This window comes from Macaca fascicularis, chromosome 1, assembly GCF_037993035.2.
Source record: "Macaca fascicularis isolate 582-1 chromosome 1, T2T-MFA8v1.1".
NCBI lineage: Eukaryota > Metazoa > Chordata > Mammalia > Primates > Cercopithecidae > Macaca > Macaca fascicularis.
In genome coordinates, this window is record NC_088375.1 from 30,640,847 (window position 1) to 30,657,681 (window position 16,835).

At 38.0% G+C, this 16,835-nt stretch overlaps 1 protein-coding gene across 1 annotated transcript; it reads right to left on the bottom strand.

Annotated features, from left to right (window-relative positions):
* Window positions 1-4,825: 4,825 nt before the first annotated feature.
* TNFSF18 (TNF superfamily member 18) lies at window positions 4,826-16,545 on the bottom strand. The gene is made up of 3 exons (XM_005540011.5): window positions 16,345-16,545; window positions 9,535-9,565; window positions 4,826-7,319 (listed from the first exon to the last, which is right to left on the bottom strand). Exons 1-3 carry the CDS (start codon window positions 16,498-16,500, stop codon window positions 6,973-6,975), a joined length of 534 nt encoding a protein of 177 aa, XP_005540068.2. The 5' UTR covers window positions 16,501-16,545; the 3' UTR covers window positions 4,826-6,972.
* Between the last annotated feature and the right edge of the window lie 290 nt (window positions 16,546-16,835).

Below are 16,835 nucleotides of genomic sequence, written 5' to 3' on the forward strand. Positions count from 1 at the left end.
AACAAAAACAAGCAATGGTAAAAGGATTCCCTATTTAATAAATGGTGTTGGGAAAACTGGCTAGCCATATGCAGAAAACAGAAACTGGACCCCTTCCTTATGCCTTATACAAAAATTAACTCAAGGTTGAGTAAAGACTTAAATGTAAGACCTAAAACCATAAAAACCCTAGAAGAAAACCTATGTAATATCATTCAGGACATAGGCGTGAACAAAGACTTCATGACTAAAACACCAAAAGCAATTATAGCAAAAGCCAAAATTGACAGATGGGATCTAATTAAACCAAAGAACTTCTGCATGGCAAAACAAACTGTCATTAGAGTGAACAGGCAACCTACAGAATGGGAGAAAATTTTTGCCATCTATCCATCTGACAAAGGGCTAATATCCAGAATCTACAAGGAACTTAAACAAATTTACAAGAAAAAAACAAACAATCCTATCCAAAAGTAGGCAAAGGATATGAACAGACACTTCTCAAAAGAAGATATTTATGCACCAACAAACATATTAAAAAAAATCTCATCATTACTGGTCATTAGAGAAATTCAAATCAAAACCTCAATGAGATACCATCTCACGCCAGTTGGAATGGCAATCATTAAAAAATCAGGAAACAACAGATGCTGGAGAAGATATGGAGAAATAGGAACACTTTCACACTGTTGGTGGGAGCGTAAATTAGCTTAACCATCGTAGAAGACGGTGTGGCAATTCCTCAAGGGTCTAGAACCAGAAATACCCTTTGACCCAGCAATCCCTTTACTGGGTTTGTACCAAAAAGATTAATTTACTCTACTATAAAGACACATTCTCATGCATGTGTGTTGCAGCACTATTTACAATAGCAAAGACTTGGAACCAACCCAAAAGCCCATCAATGATAGGCTGGATAAAGAAAATGTGGCACATACACACCATGCAATACCATGCAGCCATAAAAAAGAATGAGTTTCTTGTCCTTTGCAGGGACATGGATGAGGCTGGAAACCATCATTCTCAGCAAACTAACACTGGAACAGAAAACTAAACACCGCATGTTCTCACTCATAAATGGGAGTTGAACAATGAGAACACATGGACACAGGGAGGGGAATATCACACACCGGGACCTGTCAGGGAGTGGGAGGGCTAGGGGAGGGATAGCTTTAGGAGAAAAAAGAAAGAAAAACTCTGCCATTGATTATTAAATAAATGTTTTTGCCTTGGGTTATTGTAAAGGCAGTTGCTTCTTGGTGCATCTATTCAGCAAGTTTAAAACAAATCGGATTCTATCCTGCTTTAGTGACGCAAGGCAAGATAGTATATTAGCCACTTTCCCTTAGTGCAAGTGAGTTTATAAGTTTCCTTTCTTTAATTACATCAACAGTGTTCCTGAGAACAGATTTTGTGGAGGAAGGGGAAGAACACTTGTGAACAGTAAGTGATGGGATGGGAGACAGTGAGGAAAGGGAGGCTGAGGGCTTTGCCCCTTGGACTCTGTCATACAAAATGCACAAGATAATGCTGTTTATACATTAACATAAACACCCGGATACATTTTTGACTCATTTATTTTCAACAGACTATCAAGGACTGTGAGCCAGGCACTGTGTCAGATGTGGGAATCTAGGTCATCAGAATCTTCTCAGAGCCTAGCCTGTTAGACAAGAGGTACAACCAAACTACAGGGAGAGAAGACAAAAAGACTATCTGTATCTTCCGTTCTAAGAAACTAAAACCAACCAGTATACCTCAGTCTAACTGAGTCTGTGTGCTGTTAAGGCTCTATGTGAGAGGCATACCACTCCTGTGGTGTCCTTGAATAACACCAAAGCTGGATGGAAATGATCCACCTTGAACACTAAAATCTGAGATTCCCATTGTGATTATGTTATTGAAGAGATAAGGGAGTTGGTTTGATCTAACAGACCCTGTTCATTGAATTTTTCTTTTCCTATTGTCAGACACTTCCTAAGATCTTTCTTTAAGGCAGGTCAAATAAAACCTCTGATGTACATGTTCAAACAACATAATAGGGTTCACCACTACCGCTATGTGTTGTGCCTTGGAGTCATAGCTCAAATCAACTGTTTTGAACTCCTTAAAGTTGTCTACTGCTATCACAAACCAGTAGATTCAAATAAGATAAAGGAAGAGTCTGCATTTTGCTATCTTGCACATTAAATGTGCTTAGAGCTCAGCACCAGGAAGTTTCCCTTTCCCAATAAACAGTGTGCTTTAAAAAATTAGATTAAATGATTTTATTTCCTCTATAAGGGAATAAAACTATTTCCTAGTGCTGCGCTCTAAGCAGATTTAATAAGCCCAAGATAGTAAAATGCACGCTTCCATTTATCTTTTTTTATTTTATTTATTTATTTATTTTGAGACATAGTCTCACTGTTGGCCAGGCTAGACTGCTGGAGTGCAGTGGCGTGATCTTGGCTCACTGCAACCTCCCCCTCTCGGGTTCAAGCGATTCTCTTGCCTCAGCCTTCCAAGTAGCTGGGACTATAGGCCTGTGCCACCATGCCCAGCTAATTTTTTGTATATTTAGTAGAGACGGGGTTTCACTGTTTTACCAGGACGGTCTCTATCTCCTGACCTCGTGATCTGCCTGCCTGTGCCTCCTAAAGTTCTAAAGTTCTTACATTTATCTTTTTTTTTTTTTTTTTTTTTTTTTTTTTTTTTGAGACGGAGTCTCCCTCAGTCGCCCAGGCTGGAGTGCAGTGGGGCGATCTCGGCTCACTGCAAGCTCCACCTCCCGGGTTCACGCCATTCTCCTCCTGCCTCAGCCTCCCAAGTAGCTGGGACTACAGGCGCCCGCGGCCACGCCAGGCTAATTTTTTGCATTTTTAGTAGAGACGGAGTTTCACCGTGTTAGCCAGGATGGTCTCGATCTCCTGACCTCTTGATCCACCCGCCTCGGCCTCCCAAAGTGCTGGGATTACAGACATGAGCCGCTGCGCGCGGCCAGTTCTTACATTTATCTTATTTGAATTTACTGGTCTGTGATAGCAGTAAACAACTTTAAGGAGTTCAAAACATTTAGCTGAGCTATCATCACTCCAAGACACAACACATAGCATTTTTTTCTCTAATTTTTCTTGACTATCAAGAAATTAGGAGCAATGTTTTATGTTAATTAGTAATAATGTTCTTAAGTCTAACTTTTCTAAACAATGGTTTTCTTCTCCCTCTACCTTTCATTTAGCTCTGTTTTATTATTGATTCTGCGATGATGGTTCGGAGGTTTTTGTATTCCTGCATTTTATTACAAGCCCTTAATATTCCCTTTAGACATATAAGTAAAACCCAGTGTTAAAATCTGACTCTTGTTGACAGTTTCAACGCAGACACAGTATGATTGGTACCTGGTTACCAAAGTGAGAGTAAGACAATTCCTCCTTCTGCAATATGTAGAATTTATAAAGGGAAGTAAGTTCCCTCCCTCCACTCACTTGCAAACATTTCACCCAGATGAAAGATCAAATGAGGGCCGGGCACTGTGGCTCATGCCCGTAATCCCAACACTTTGGGAGATCAAGGTGGGTGGATCACTGGAGGCCAGCAATTCAATACCAGCCTGGCCAATATGATGAAACCCCATCTCTACTAAACATACAAAAATTAGCCAGGCATAGTGGTGGGAGTCTGTAGTCCCAGCTCCTCAGGAGGCTAAGGCATGAGAATTGCTTGAACCTGGGAGGAAGAGGCTGCAGCAGGCCACTGCACTCGAGTGTGGGCGACAGAGTGAGATCCTGTCAAAAAAAAAAAACAAGATAAAGGCCAGAAGAGGGAGAAGAAGGTATCGATGACAACACTTAGAGAGAGCTGTGGCCCTTCTGTGAGTCCTTACCCACTTTCTTTCGCAGGAAGAACTGGGAGAAATGAAACTTTCTAACCCGAAGTATGGTAAGGGAACTTCAAGGGAATTTCTAAAGTAGCTTTGAAAAATATTTCTTGCAATTAGGAGATACAAAGAATTGTTGCCTGCCTCCACCTGATATAGCTAAAGCTGATACTGAACTAGTCTGACCCCACCCAGAAAATCTATCTGGAAAAGAAAGGCCAACTGCTTGGTAGTGGAAACAGGAGAATCTTGCTACATTGAGGTGGGCTCACTCTCTTAGTTTGTAGGGGCAAAGCATGTGTACAAATTTCCTATGCATAGGTGGGAGACTCATGGAAGAGTCATAATCAGTGGAGTGACTGTCACAGAACTAGAAGTAAACCCTAGAATAGGCATGCATCCTTTTGGATCAAAGAGTAAATGTGTGCCAAAGCATCATTTGTAGCTTCTACCTGATGTAAATCTTTAAACTGTTAACTTGTCAATCAATCAGATTTTTGCTTCTCCTTCTCTCTAATAAAAATATGTCCTCCCAAATGAAATTGCCTAATTGGGATGGAACACAAAGGCAGGAACTTCATTTTCAAGATACACTTCATCTAAGGATTTTGTTGACTAGATTACATCGCTTTTCAATTAGCTGCCGTGTTCACAAGCAGAGACTTAATCCACAGTCATATAGCATGCTCTTGTTTGATGGGGCAAAATGGAAGGTAAAAACAGTGTGAGAAGGGTTCACAATGACTTTGATGGTGAATGTGGGCAGGGTGGAGAAAAGGAGATAGGTGAAAGTCAGAAAGTGAAACTGTCTGACTAACTCATCAGAAATGGGAACAGCTATGATGAAAAGCCAGTTGCATCCAGCTCTCACTTCTGCTTAACACTTGCCAAACAGTATTTCACATGGGCAAAGATTTCTGTGATGTACCTTTGTGTTCCCTGGATTACTAACTCTAGTCTGATGACCCACAGATAAATCAGCTGCAATCCAGTTATCAGCATGTTTTATTATAGATTTAAAATGCAAACTACTATGTGGAGAAACAGGAAAACAGTATACATTGAAAACAAAGGCTAAAATTATGACACCAGGAAAATTTAAAGGTCACCTTTTGGTAGTCATCCCTGTAGCTGCAGCTGCAGTGACCTCTGCTTGCCCTGAGAAATCACCAGTATGCCAAACTTTTACAATTTCATTTTCTACCTTAGTCTGCCATGATTGTCCCAGGAATGAAGCGGGGGCAGAGAGGAGTCATTAAGGAGAGTTTCACAGTGGTGTGCTGGTGAACTAGCTGTCCAAAAGGAAAATGTGTAGTGTTTGCCAATTTACATGGTACAAATACTCCCACCATAGCCAATTTCAAGAATGCCTATAATTAATAACCAGAATGCAACATTCCTGAAAAGTTAATAATATGCACTTATAAGCTAGCACCAGCCCACTCCAACACATATTGCCAATTGCTTATAACACAACAAAGATCAAGAACACCAAGATTTTATATGTGTATATATATGTATATATGTATATGACACACTTTAATTTCCTGAGAAGATATGCAAATGCAACAGAAACAAGCTCTCCAAGTCTTTGGCCCTGTAGCTACTCAGCAGATGTTTTTTAAAAAAGACTTACTAGGAAACAACTTGGCCTCAGGCTTAGCATGCTCCTGAGCAATTTTTGTTACACAAAATACAAAAAAAAATTCTTTTAAATAGCTTTACATGTAATATTATTTAACATAATTCAGCTTTTCACAAATACCCATAAATATTTTAAATTTGTTTACAATGCAATACATACCTTTCAACAAGAACCTGCAAGTAGCTAATTTAAGAGCCCAAAAATTTTGAATTAGTGCTATTTATTATTTTTAGAAGTTAGCGCATTTGAGTAAGATTACTAAGATGGGCTCTGCAAAGTGAAGAGGGGAATTTGGTTGGTATAAGGCCTGAGCAGCATCCTGGGTTTCCCTGATCCAGGCAGGGAAAAAAAAAAAAAAAAAAAAGTTTGCTGGTAAAGGAAAGATCTGTTGTAGCTTCACTCTGCTAACCTTGGGCTAAAGGGGAATACGCTTCTTGAAAAGTTACTTTGCTAAATTTTAGAGTCTTATAACACAATAGCAGAAGTAACAATTCTAAAGCTGAAACAGTGCAATGCAGTGGACAACCCATTGCCTCTTGTAGTCACTTGTCCTATGATTTGAGGCAAGTTGGCTATGCTATGCTACCACATTCTCATCACTAAAATTTCCCCCAAATGCCTGCCCAATTAACTTCATAGAATTGCTACCTGTTATATGAAAGCACTTTGCAAACTGTGGAAAGCTAGCTAAAAATACTAAATCATTACATGACATAATCCAGTAATGGTAATACCATTCTGGGGTTAAACCTAATGATTACTAATGGTTACTCTTTCTTTACAATTAGCAATGTTTAAACACACACACCAACAGTAAGTTCTCACAGAGCTCTACGTGAGGGTTCGGAATGACTCCTTTGATAAGGCTTTTTAAAGCACCATGCATCCTGAGGAAGATAAAACAAAGAGAAATTTCCAGATAGCGTACATTCCATTTTATGCCACTTGTACCTCTATTCCAATAGTTCTCAGAGTGTTCTTTATCTTCTAACACCACCATATCTAAATAGGGTATGGTAGGCATATCTGTGGCCATCCTATCAGTCTACTTTTTACTGGGAGGACCTCAAAAGACGGGAGTATGAGAAGAATGAATTAGAGCAGCCCAAGAATATGAGAACAAAGTCAGGCTACTGTCCCAGATCCTTTTTGCATACCAGGTAAAACTTCCAAAGGAATAGAACTCCATTTTTCCACTCACGAATTCAAGATTTAGACAGAGATTCTTTGAAAAGCACATGTCCTCTGTCATTCATATTCATTTTATCATGGATTAATGAAGTATCTCTGCAGATCCAACCAAAAGTCTTTGGCTCTTCCTCTGAGTCTCGTTCAGATAGGCATGATAGATGAAAATTCACATACAGAGGAGTTCTGTTTGCATTGATTTTTGTAGACAGACAAACCCTAGAAATTGAAAATCTTCTCCCTCCAGTCCACCCACTGGCACCTCTGCATGTGCTGAAGGGAATGGGATCAAATCAAGTCTCTAGGAGATGAATTGGGGATTTGCTAGTAAAATGATACCCCAGTAGGTATTATTTTTTAGAACCTGATACTCAGAGTTGAATATCAAGTCTATGGTATCCCCAACATGCAATTCATAAGTCCCTCCTACATTCTGGATTTTAGATTTGTTTGTTAGAGTTTGTATCATGTCTTTGTTTTTATACAGCCGTACTTCAAAAGGAGCTACATCATTGTAGTTTGCATTGGGAGCCACTTGGCCGTAAATTAAATATAAGCCATTCTGAAGTATCTCCAGCTTCCAGTCAGACACCTTATTCACGCAAGGAGGTTGAGAAGATGCCATTTGCCATTTTGAGGGTAATGGTCCTATAAGAAATATACAAGGGAGAAAAAATATGAAAGCATAGTTATTTCATTATTTCATCCTTTTCCAGATTGTAGATTTACCATGTACATGTTGTTTCTTTACCTGATCTACACTAGTTCTCTTCTAGCAGAATTTTTCTATTTTAAGTACCTATCTACTCCTTGTTTTAGAGAAATTGAAAATCCAAAGGGTGTTTCTTGCTTGGAGCATTCTAAGGAAAAGAATTTGGAATAGAAAAATGAGTTAGGTGACTCAGCATCTCTTGTCGATTAATATTTGTGGGAAATAGAAAGGAGAAGAAAAGACTAATGGAGAAAGAAATCACAAGCCAAAATTTTGAAAGCCAGGGTTGGCAGTCCATGCTTTTCCATGCATTTTCTGTGTGAATACCATCGTCTGTTTATCACTTTATCAGTAAGGCTTTCCTTAATTAAGCTATATTAAGAAGTGTTCTCCTATCACTCTCTCCTTTTACGTTGCTTGAGTTTTCTTCATAAAGTGTGTCAGTGTCTAGGATGTTATAAACTAAATTGCTCATTTGTTTATTTTCCATCTTGTATCACTTTGAATGTAAAATTTTTTAGGACAAATATATCTCTATTTTATTCATTCCCGTATTTTCAGCACCTGAAAATGTCCCTGGTACCTGGTAGATGTTCCATAAATATTTATTGATTGAATGATACTTCCATGTTCCTGAATTAGGTGCTTTGTGTCTAAATTATGACTCTTCTCCTCAGTTTGTAGGTATATATAATTTAAGACCTACTTAGGATTCATTAAATAAACCCCCCAAAAATAGCTAATGGTAAATTTATGAGTTTATAAATAGAAATAACTTGACTATTTAAATATAAGGATCCCTAGCACAATACTGTCCCAACAGGTAAAGAAAAGGTAAAGACTTAATCATTCATTTTCATTAGCACATATGAAATTTAAATGTTTGTTTACTTGGTTTTGCACATCAGTGTGATCTCACAGCCCCAGGAGGTGCTTTTACTACCCAGAATGCTTATCTGTTCTGCAATTCTCCATAATTTTTGTCCTTTGTCCCGTAATTTAAAAAGGAAACTTGATGAGAAAGCACCCTGGAAGAGGTAACATTTTTACTTCAATTCTCATTCATATGAATGACTAATGTAAGACTCTGAAGGTAGATTCTGGGGGACAACGAAAGAGAGATCACTAGAACAAAAGGCAAAGTCACCCTGTATCGCTAATGAGCTCAGAGCCCAGTAAATTTCTTCTTCCTTGACATGTAATAGGCAATAGGCAGGTCACCAGAAAGAGGTGTCATTGACTTTCCTATTTAATTCTGTGAAAGGGGGTCACTTAAAGACCACCTTAGCATCACTTGAGTTTCTCAACTTTTACCACATCAAGGCAGAATTTCACACATGCCATGCATTCCATTCCACTTACTGGCAAAACAAAAACAAAACACAAAGAAAGAGACAAGCAAAAGGAAATTGTCTAATTCCCACAAGCCAAGGAAACCTACTGGTTTAAACTATATAGGAACACAGGGGTTGCAGAGTTAACTCTAGAAATGGTCTGTTCTCAACTGAAAACGTATGTTTGGCCTGAAACCTATAAACAACTTTAAAAAATGTATTTATCTGAAATTTTGCGTGCATTCTAAGAGTCTAAGTCTCAGTGTAACTGCAAACTGTGGTGTGTTTTCTAAGCAAATATCAGGTGACTACAAGGGAAAATGACTCAGAAGCTAAGCTTAGAAGAGAAAGGAGTAGAGGAAATGGCCACTCTTCCAACTCTCATTGCTCTTTTATACATTTAGAAACAACAATGGCACTCTCTCGTATACTCCTCTGGACATTAGCAACGTGTGAAACGTGAGAAAGACTTTAAGGAAAGGTTGTAGAAATCTGAAACTTGTTGTGTTTATTAAAACACAGAACTAAAAGTAGATTCCTAGATCTCAGATTCATAGGTCAGTAAGAGAGATGTTCATTCCTGGCTAGAGATGCAGCCTTCAATATAAGCTTTATCAGGACATGGGCTTCTTTTGCCTGGTTTACCTCTGAAAGCCTCAGCTCTTGGGAAACTGCCCAGTATATGATAAGTAATTATATGTAGTAGCTGAAAAATGAATGGAAGAAAATACAGGTTTTCTTGAGATCACTGACACCTGCCTTCTTTCATCAAAAACTAAGAAAAGTAAAAGAGAGACATGCACGATAGGTTACTCACCAAACTTAGCCATACAGGGCTCTTTAGCAGTCTGTTGGGGAAAGAAAAGATGAATTGATTAGGATGATGACAGTGTCATTAACTTTTTTGATTGATTTATTTAGAGCTTTGGATTCCTGAAGCAAACTACTATTCTATAACCATAAAAAAAACCCTCCCTTCAACATGTCTCAGCCCTCTCAGCTTCCCTTTAAAGTTGAGTGGCTCCATCCTTTACCTTTTATTACGTAGCTTCCCCTTTGGGTGTTTTAGACAAAGGTCAAGATCTAATTCCATTACCTAATCTATACCTAAAGGACAACTATTTGATATTGGACACCCCCTTCCCCCGCCCCCGCAGCCTTGGACTCTAAAAGTTTTTCAACAAAAAGCAGTTTCCACACCCCAGTGACTGAACAAGGTTATCTATTGGCACGGGAAAGGAAAATAATGAAGCTTCCGTTTATGTTTATTTTTATTTAAAACAGTAAATTAAGCCCTAGAAATATTCACAACTCAGACTGATGAAGCCACCCATGTATAATACTTAGATAACTACGTGTCATATACAGTATCTGAGATAGCCTGAAAAACAGTTCCAAGTTTCAGGCTATTGCAATATATGGCAGTTCACATGCTACAAGATGCCATCAGTGTGTGGTTAATTTTACAAATACAGGTAGTTAAATGCTAAATGCTCAAAAAGACTTTGTATAAATTAAGGCATAACCACAAACATTTTTTGTATCATCCAAAGTTTGTTGGTTTCCTAATGGTAAAGTGCTTAAAAGACTTTTTGAACTTAAAGATGTTGCATATTTTCCTTTTGTAAGATTTCTCTGGCTGCTATACTAGGAACAAATTAAACAGAGGCAAGGACAAATGTAGTGAGACTAGCTAAGAGATCATTACAGTCATTCATCTAGGCAAGAGAGCATGGTGCCTCTGACCAAGGTGCTAGCTGTGGAGATAGTGATACTTGGTTGGAAAATAAAGCCAACAGAAGTTCCCGACATGGATATGGGGTAGGGAATGAGAAGAGACAAAGATGACTCCAGGTATTTTAGGCCTGCATAATTGGAAAGATAATTATCCACTAATATGGATAAGATGTAAGAGGAATAAATGGGGAGGGGAAAAATCATGAGTTTGGTTTTGGACATGTTAAGTTTGTGATGCTTATTATAAATCCAGGTAAGTGTGTCAAGCAGGCAGTTGGATACAGGAGGCTGAAATTTAAGGAGCTCTGGTGATATACATTTAGGAGCCTTAAGTTCCTAAGTGATGCTTTAAGGAGTGAGATTGTGTGAGACCATCAAGTTAGTGGGTGTGGATGGAGAGGCATACTGGGGCGTTGTGATGTTTAGAGGTCAGAGAATGAGAAAGAACAAGCAAGGGACAATAGAAAGAAAAAGTTGAGTCTGAAAGGAAACTAGGAGAGTCTGATGTTTGGAAGCCAAGAAAAGAAAGTATTTCATGGAGGATGAGTGATCAGCTGGTGTCAAATGCTGTCAATAGATCAAGTAAGAAGAGTACAGTGAATTGACTGATAGATTGAGAAACATGGTAGACACTGGAGTTCTTGACAAAATTAGTTTCTGTCATATGTGAAGAAGGCAGAAACTTAGAATAAATTTAAGGGTAAATGGGAAAAGAGAAGCTGGAGGAATTTTGCTGTAGGGAGAGCAGAAAAAAATGAGTGGAGTTTGGATGATGATGAGAGATCAAAGAGGTTTTTGTTGTTGTTGTTGTTATGTTTTAATATGAGAGAAATGACAACATGTTTTTCTATTGCCATTTGATGGAAATGTTTCTGTAAAATGGATGAGGCATAATATGTAAGAGCAAGGAGAGAACTGTTGCAGCAATGTCCCTGAGTAGGTAAGATAGGATAAGATTTAGTTCATAGATGGCTTGGATAGGTGTATGGACAATTTATCCACAGTGATAAGGGAGAACAGCAATATACCTGGATACAAATGCCAACGAGTTGTTGATACTGGAACTTCTTTCCTCCCTACTTCTATTTTCTCTTGAAATATGGAGGCAACGTTATCAGTGGAGAGTGTGAATGGGGAAGAGTTATTAGATGTTTGAAGAGAAGCTAAAGATGTGAAATCATCCAGTAGAGGAGAGTGAATGGACGGGAAACGTGGGTTGTTTCGAGAGCAACACTGAAATCCACTTGAAGGCAGTGGCTGTGAATTTAAAGTAAGACCTTTCAACAAGTTGTTTGTTTTTCTTCAGATATATTCAACAGTGAAAGACACAGAGCAGTTGGATTTAATCATCATTGGAGGTTTTCCATAGTCGAACTTTTGTCATTAGAATACAATGGAGATAGACACAAGCAAGTGGGTGAGTTTATATGAAGGAGGTGTTAAAGCTATAGATCTTAGAAGTTAGTTGTGTATGGAAAGAAAGAGAGGCATCCATCATTGAATGATAGATTGAAAATTAAGTGGTATGACATGTTAAGAATATCCAAAGATATGTTCTTCCATTTTAATCTATATTTGTTTGTCAGGTAATTTTTCAGTCATGACACTCAAAATCATGAAACAAGGTAAATTAACATATCAAACTTCAAATTGCTGTATCACAAAGTGTTAAGATTAAAAAATAAAATAAATGCATTTATCAAATTATTAAAATATTATTTTACTTATTTTAGAAATGTTTATATTATATATTAACGCATTATAGAAAATATAACATTTTGGTGAAAGCGAAATGGTTCTGCATTATGAGAGCTATGTTAAACATATTAGGCTCACCCTTATAAATATATATTTTGTGTATCTCTTTAGTGTACATATTATTAGTACTTGTATATGGTATAATAATTAGCATACAGATGTTGGGAATTATACTGAAAATATGTTATTGAGAGGGAGGTGCAATCAAAAAGTCTGAAAGTCACTATTCTAGGAAATAAATTTTTTGATTCCCTACACTTGTTTTTTTGTTGTTGTTGTTTCTTGTTATTTTTTTGAGACAAGGTCTCATTCTACTGCCCAGGCTGGAGTGCAGTGGTGTGATCTCAACTCACTACAGCCTCATCCTCCTGGACTCAACCAATTCTCCCATGTCAGCCCCCTGAGTAGCTGGGACTACAGGTGCATGCCACCATGCCCAGCTATTTTTTTTTGTATATTTTTGTAGAGACAGGGTTTTGCCATGTTGCCCAGGCTGGTCTCAAACTCTTGGGCTCAAGCAATCTACCCGCCTCAGCCTCCCAAAGTGCTGGGATTATAGGCGTGAGCCACTGTGCCTGACCTCTTGCAATTATTTCATCCTCATTTTGGTGTTTCCTGGAAGAGATGTTGAAATTCAATTTAGTTCAACACATGATAGGGACATGACAAAGACTCCCTGAACCCCAATTTCCTCATCTGTAAAATGGGAGAAATAATAGCACCTAGCTTGTTGAAGTTGTTGGGGTTAAATGAGGTCGTTTTAAAGAAGGGCTTTGCCGAGATATCCTGCCTGGACCTGTTCAATAAATATTAGTTGTTTGGGTGATGATGGTGATTGTAATGAAGAATTGAACTACAATTTAAGCACACATATTCCCAACACTATACAGCATCGTAAGCACGAGAAACAAATGTGATTTTTGGTCCTTGCCTCTCAAGAAGTTTATAATCTTTCTAGAAAGACATGATTACACACCCAAAGCAATTTGGTAACAATCTAAATATGAATGAGTGCCAAAATACATGCCACAGATAGTATCTGCACCATCTACTAGCATGTATGAGATGTGTTCAGAGAAACCTAATGCCACAGACAACCTAAGGACAAACTAATTTCCAGAGTCAGAAATTCTGGATAATATACTGCAGGCTGCTTAATGTCTATTTAGTGCTACAGAGACCATCACTGTGATACTCTCTAATTATTGCCACCACTAAAAATCCATCTAATTGCAAAATCATCAATTTGGCTATGAGATAGTGTCTTTGATTGAGAGAGTGATATAGGTAGGCAAAGAATATCCATATTGTTAAACGATCTTGTTAAATTTTTGCCCGTTATTATCTCATTAATAGTAATGGGGCAAATATTAATCACTACCATCTACTGGGAGCCTACTATATGTCAGATACTCTACAGTCTCATTAATCCTTACCACAACCCTATACAAACTAGCTTGCTCATTTTGCCGGTGAGGAAATGAGGATGAGAGGCATTAAGTAACTAGCCTAAGGTCATGCAGCCAATGAAAGGCAAGAATGAGATCCACACCCAGCCTGTCTGGGTCAAAACTCTCACCCTTACCACTCTGTGGGAGAAGTTTCTATTTATAATTCTACTGATGTTTGGAAGTAGTAAATACCCACTTTTAAAGACACATATGGCTTAGTTATTTTATCTAGAAGGATCAGTTCCTTTTGTAACCTCATCTTGATTTAAGGTTAGATTTACATAGTTGGGCTCAAAATGGCCAAAACAATCATTCTCTCTCCAAATCAACCCTAATCAAATCCTCAGTGAAATTAAAATCTGCTCTGCTTTTAAGTACAAGTACAACTTCCCCTTCTGAAAGTATCCTTCATTTTATTGAAGCGGGAGACTCTGCTGAACACTTGATTTCTTAGTGATAACTCCTGTGAGGTTATTTTCACTGAGGGATTGACCAAACTCCTTGGACTCACAGCTATCCTTTTAGTTAAATATTTTCTCAAAGAAGAGAGAAAAAAAGAAAAAAATTGACCCAAGTAGTCAAGCTTCCCATCTAACACTTTTTAAAGTATTACACTTTTTTTTTTAAGTGTACACTTTTTAAAGTAGTGTCTAGACAATCTGGAAAGTGGGACTTTGTGTATAAAAACTAGAGTGGAGACCAAAATAAAACTTCAAGGTTCATGGGTATTGTGAGAATGTGGAAGTGGCCACATCATAGTGACTCACTATCTGCCAGCCCTTCAGACCTCTCTTCCAGAGATATTTATTTGTGGTCAACAGGGAAAGGGAAGTACAGGTAAGTGAAAAGTGAAATGTAGAAGCTAATATCATGCATGGTGGGCCAGGCCACTGGCTTTTCCCATAGAAACAAATCCTGCAAGTTTCCTGTCAGAACAATATTCTAAAAACATTTTATACTTCCCTAAATTTGGAACAAACTCTGGGTTATCTTTAGAGGCAGAACCTTTCACTGAGAAGCTGGATCTCGGAGAGAAAAACCAGAATCAGAGCTCAAACACCTGGGACTAATCCAGTTTGATTCTGAACAGAGGTGTCCTAGATGATCTGGCATTATTAGACTTTCTCTTTCCCTTTGCAAGAACTACTGGGTGCCTTTGGGAAAGGCATCTGTGCATTCATTCCCAAGTCGTATGTAGGAACTGATGATGCCTATATTCAGTGTTCTTCAGGGTTATCAGGCTAATTAATCTTATAATTTTTAGAAGAAAGAAGCACTTCCAAATTTAAGTTATTGCTATTCTCACCCTTCCTCTTCTTCAGAAATCTAGACACTAAGAATTTCTGACAATTATTTCTTTCAGCTTCACTGACCCAGAAAGTTCACACTTCTGCTTGATACATTTCTTGAGAGAGCAGGGTGGTAATTAGAAATGCCTCAGTTGCACATAAGCCTCGTATACAGTTATGAAATACAAATTAATGGGCTACTGTGGAAAAATTGGCCAAAGCTATACCTACTCGAAATTAATATCCATAGGAGACTGCTTCCTCCTGCATCTTTTCTCAATTACTTTTACTTATCTTAAGTGGTAGAACTATATCTTTGAAATCTTCGCTGATCAGTTCCCTTAAGAAAAATGTTTCTGCAGTTACATTTCAACCCTTTCTCAAGATGGACATATACCACTTTATTCTACCCAAAACTTCGAGTCTTACAATTTAACCAGAAATAGGCTAAATCCTGAAATAAATAAAGCATTTCTTATTTTCTTTTTGGTCAGTGCTATATGGTCAACTGTGAGGAAAGTTTTTTTAGTAAAGAACCAAACTTATCTCCATTCCCAGTGTACCATCCCATTCTCTAGGCCCACAACTTGGCCTGCATCTCAATGGGAAATTCCTGACAAGCATCAGGGGCTTCCCAAATAGATATGGGCTTTCTCCTTCCTCCATGAAGTCTCCCCTGATCAACTCAACCTAAAGTCATTGTTCCCTGCTTTTGAATGGCTTAGGCATTTATTCTTCATACTATCCCTAAATAAATTCCTAATCACTGCATTTTATAGCTAGAAGAAACATCATAATAAATCCATTCTCCTACCACCAGTTTTTTTTTTAGATAAAGAATCTGCAAACTAGAGAGATTAAATGTCTTTATCAAATTTATACAGCTGGTTATTAGGGAGACCCAGAACCAGAATCCAGATATTCTTACGCCTAGCTCAGGGCCACTTCCCTCCTCAAAGACACACAAACCACCTGTCATTTACTTAATCCCATCTTTCACTATTTTTTTTAAGTCTTTTCCATAAATAAGACTATAGCTTGCATCCCATTCCTTGATATTCATTCATATTTTTACCTTTTTTATTCTACCAAGAGCTATAGAAGAGGGAGAGAAAAATACTCCACAGGCCCCTGTCAATTGGCTTAACCAATTCTCTCTATCTAACTGAGTTCTGCATCTAACATTTAGCATTTTCTGATACCTTTTATCTCAAAACCTTTAGCTAAACTTCAAAAGCCATGTCATGACAATATTAGAATTGTATTTACATTATGTATATGCATCTCTTCCTCCCAACTATTGCTAACAATACTGAGTAACAATGATAATAACTAGAAAAACAAATAGAGGATTATAGCAAATAGCAATCTTAGGTACAATTGCCTCCTTACCTCTAGTTGGAGAAAAATAAAGATTAGCCAACTGAAGGAGCAAAGAAAAAGGAATATAGCTATTGAGCAAAAGAGCCACAGCTTCCAGGATGATCTCTGAGCTCCTTGAGTTCTTGAATGACTTAAAGGCATATTTTCCAAGTGGCTCAAACACATTTTTGGAGAAATAAGAGCTGTAGAAAACAAAAATTCACAAGTGATGGGTGAAGGATGCAATGTCATGTTTTGTAGCAATATGGTAATTAGTAGTGGGTGTGGAAGGCGGAGTTTTCCTTCTGTCACTGTGTTAGAAAATGATACTCATAACTTAAGTGCTGACTTTCATTTGGCACCAGGTCAAATACAACAAAAGGAACGGAAGGCTGAAAGTCAACACAAACTCAGAACATAGAAAAAAAAGCACGAGGGAAGTTCAGAGGGAAAAAATTTCTCTCCTAAATCAAAAGGCAGTACAGTGCATGTGTAGAAGAGCCTTGGGAGAATAAAGTGGT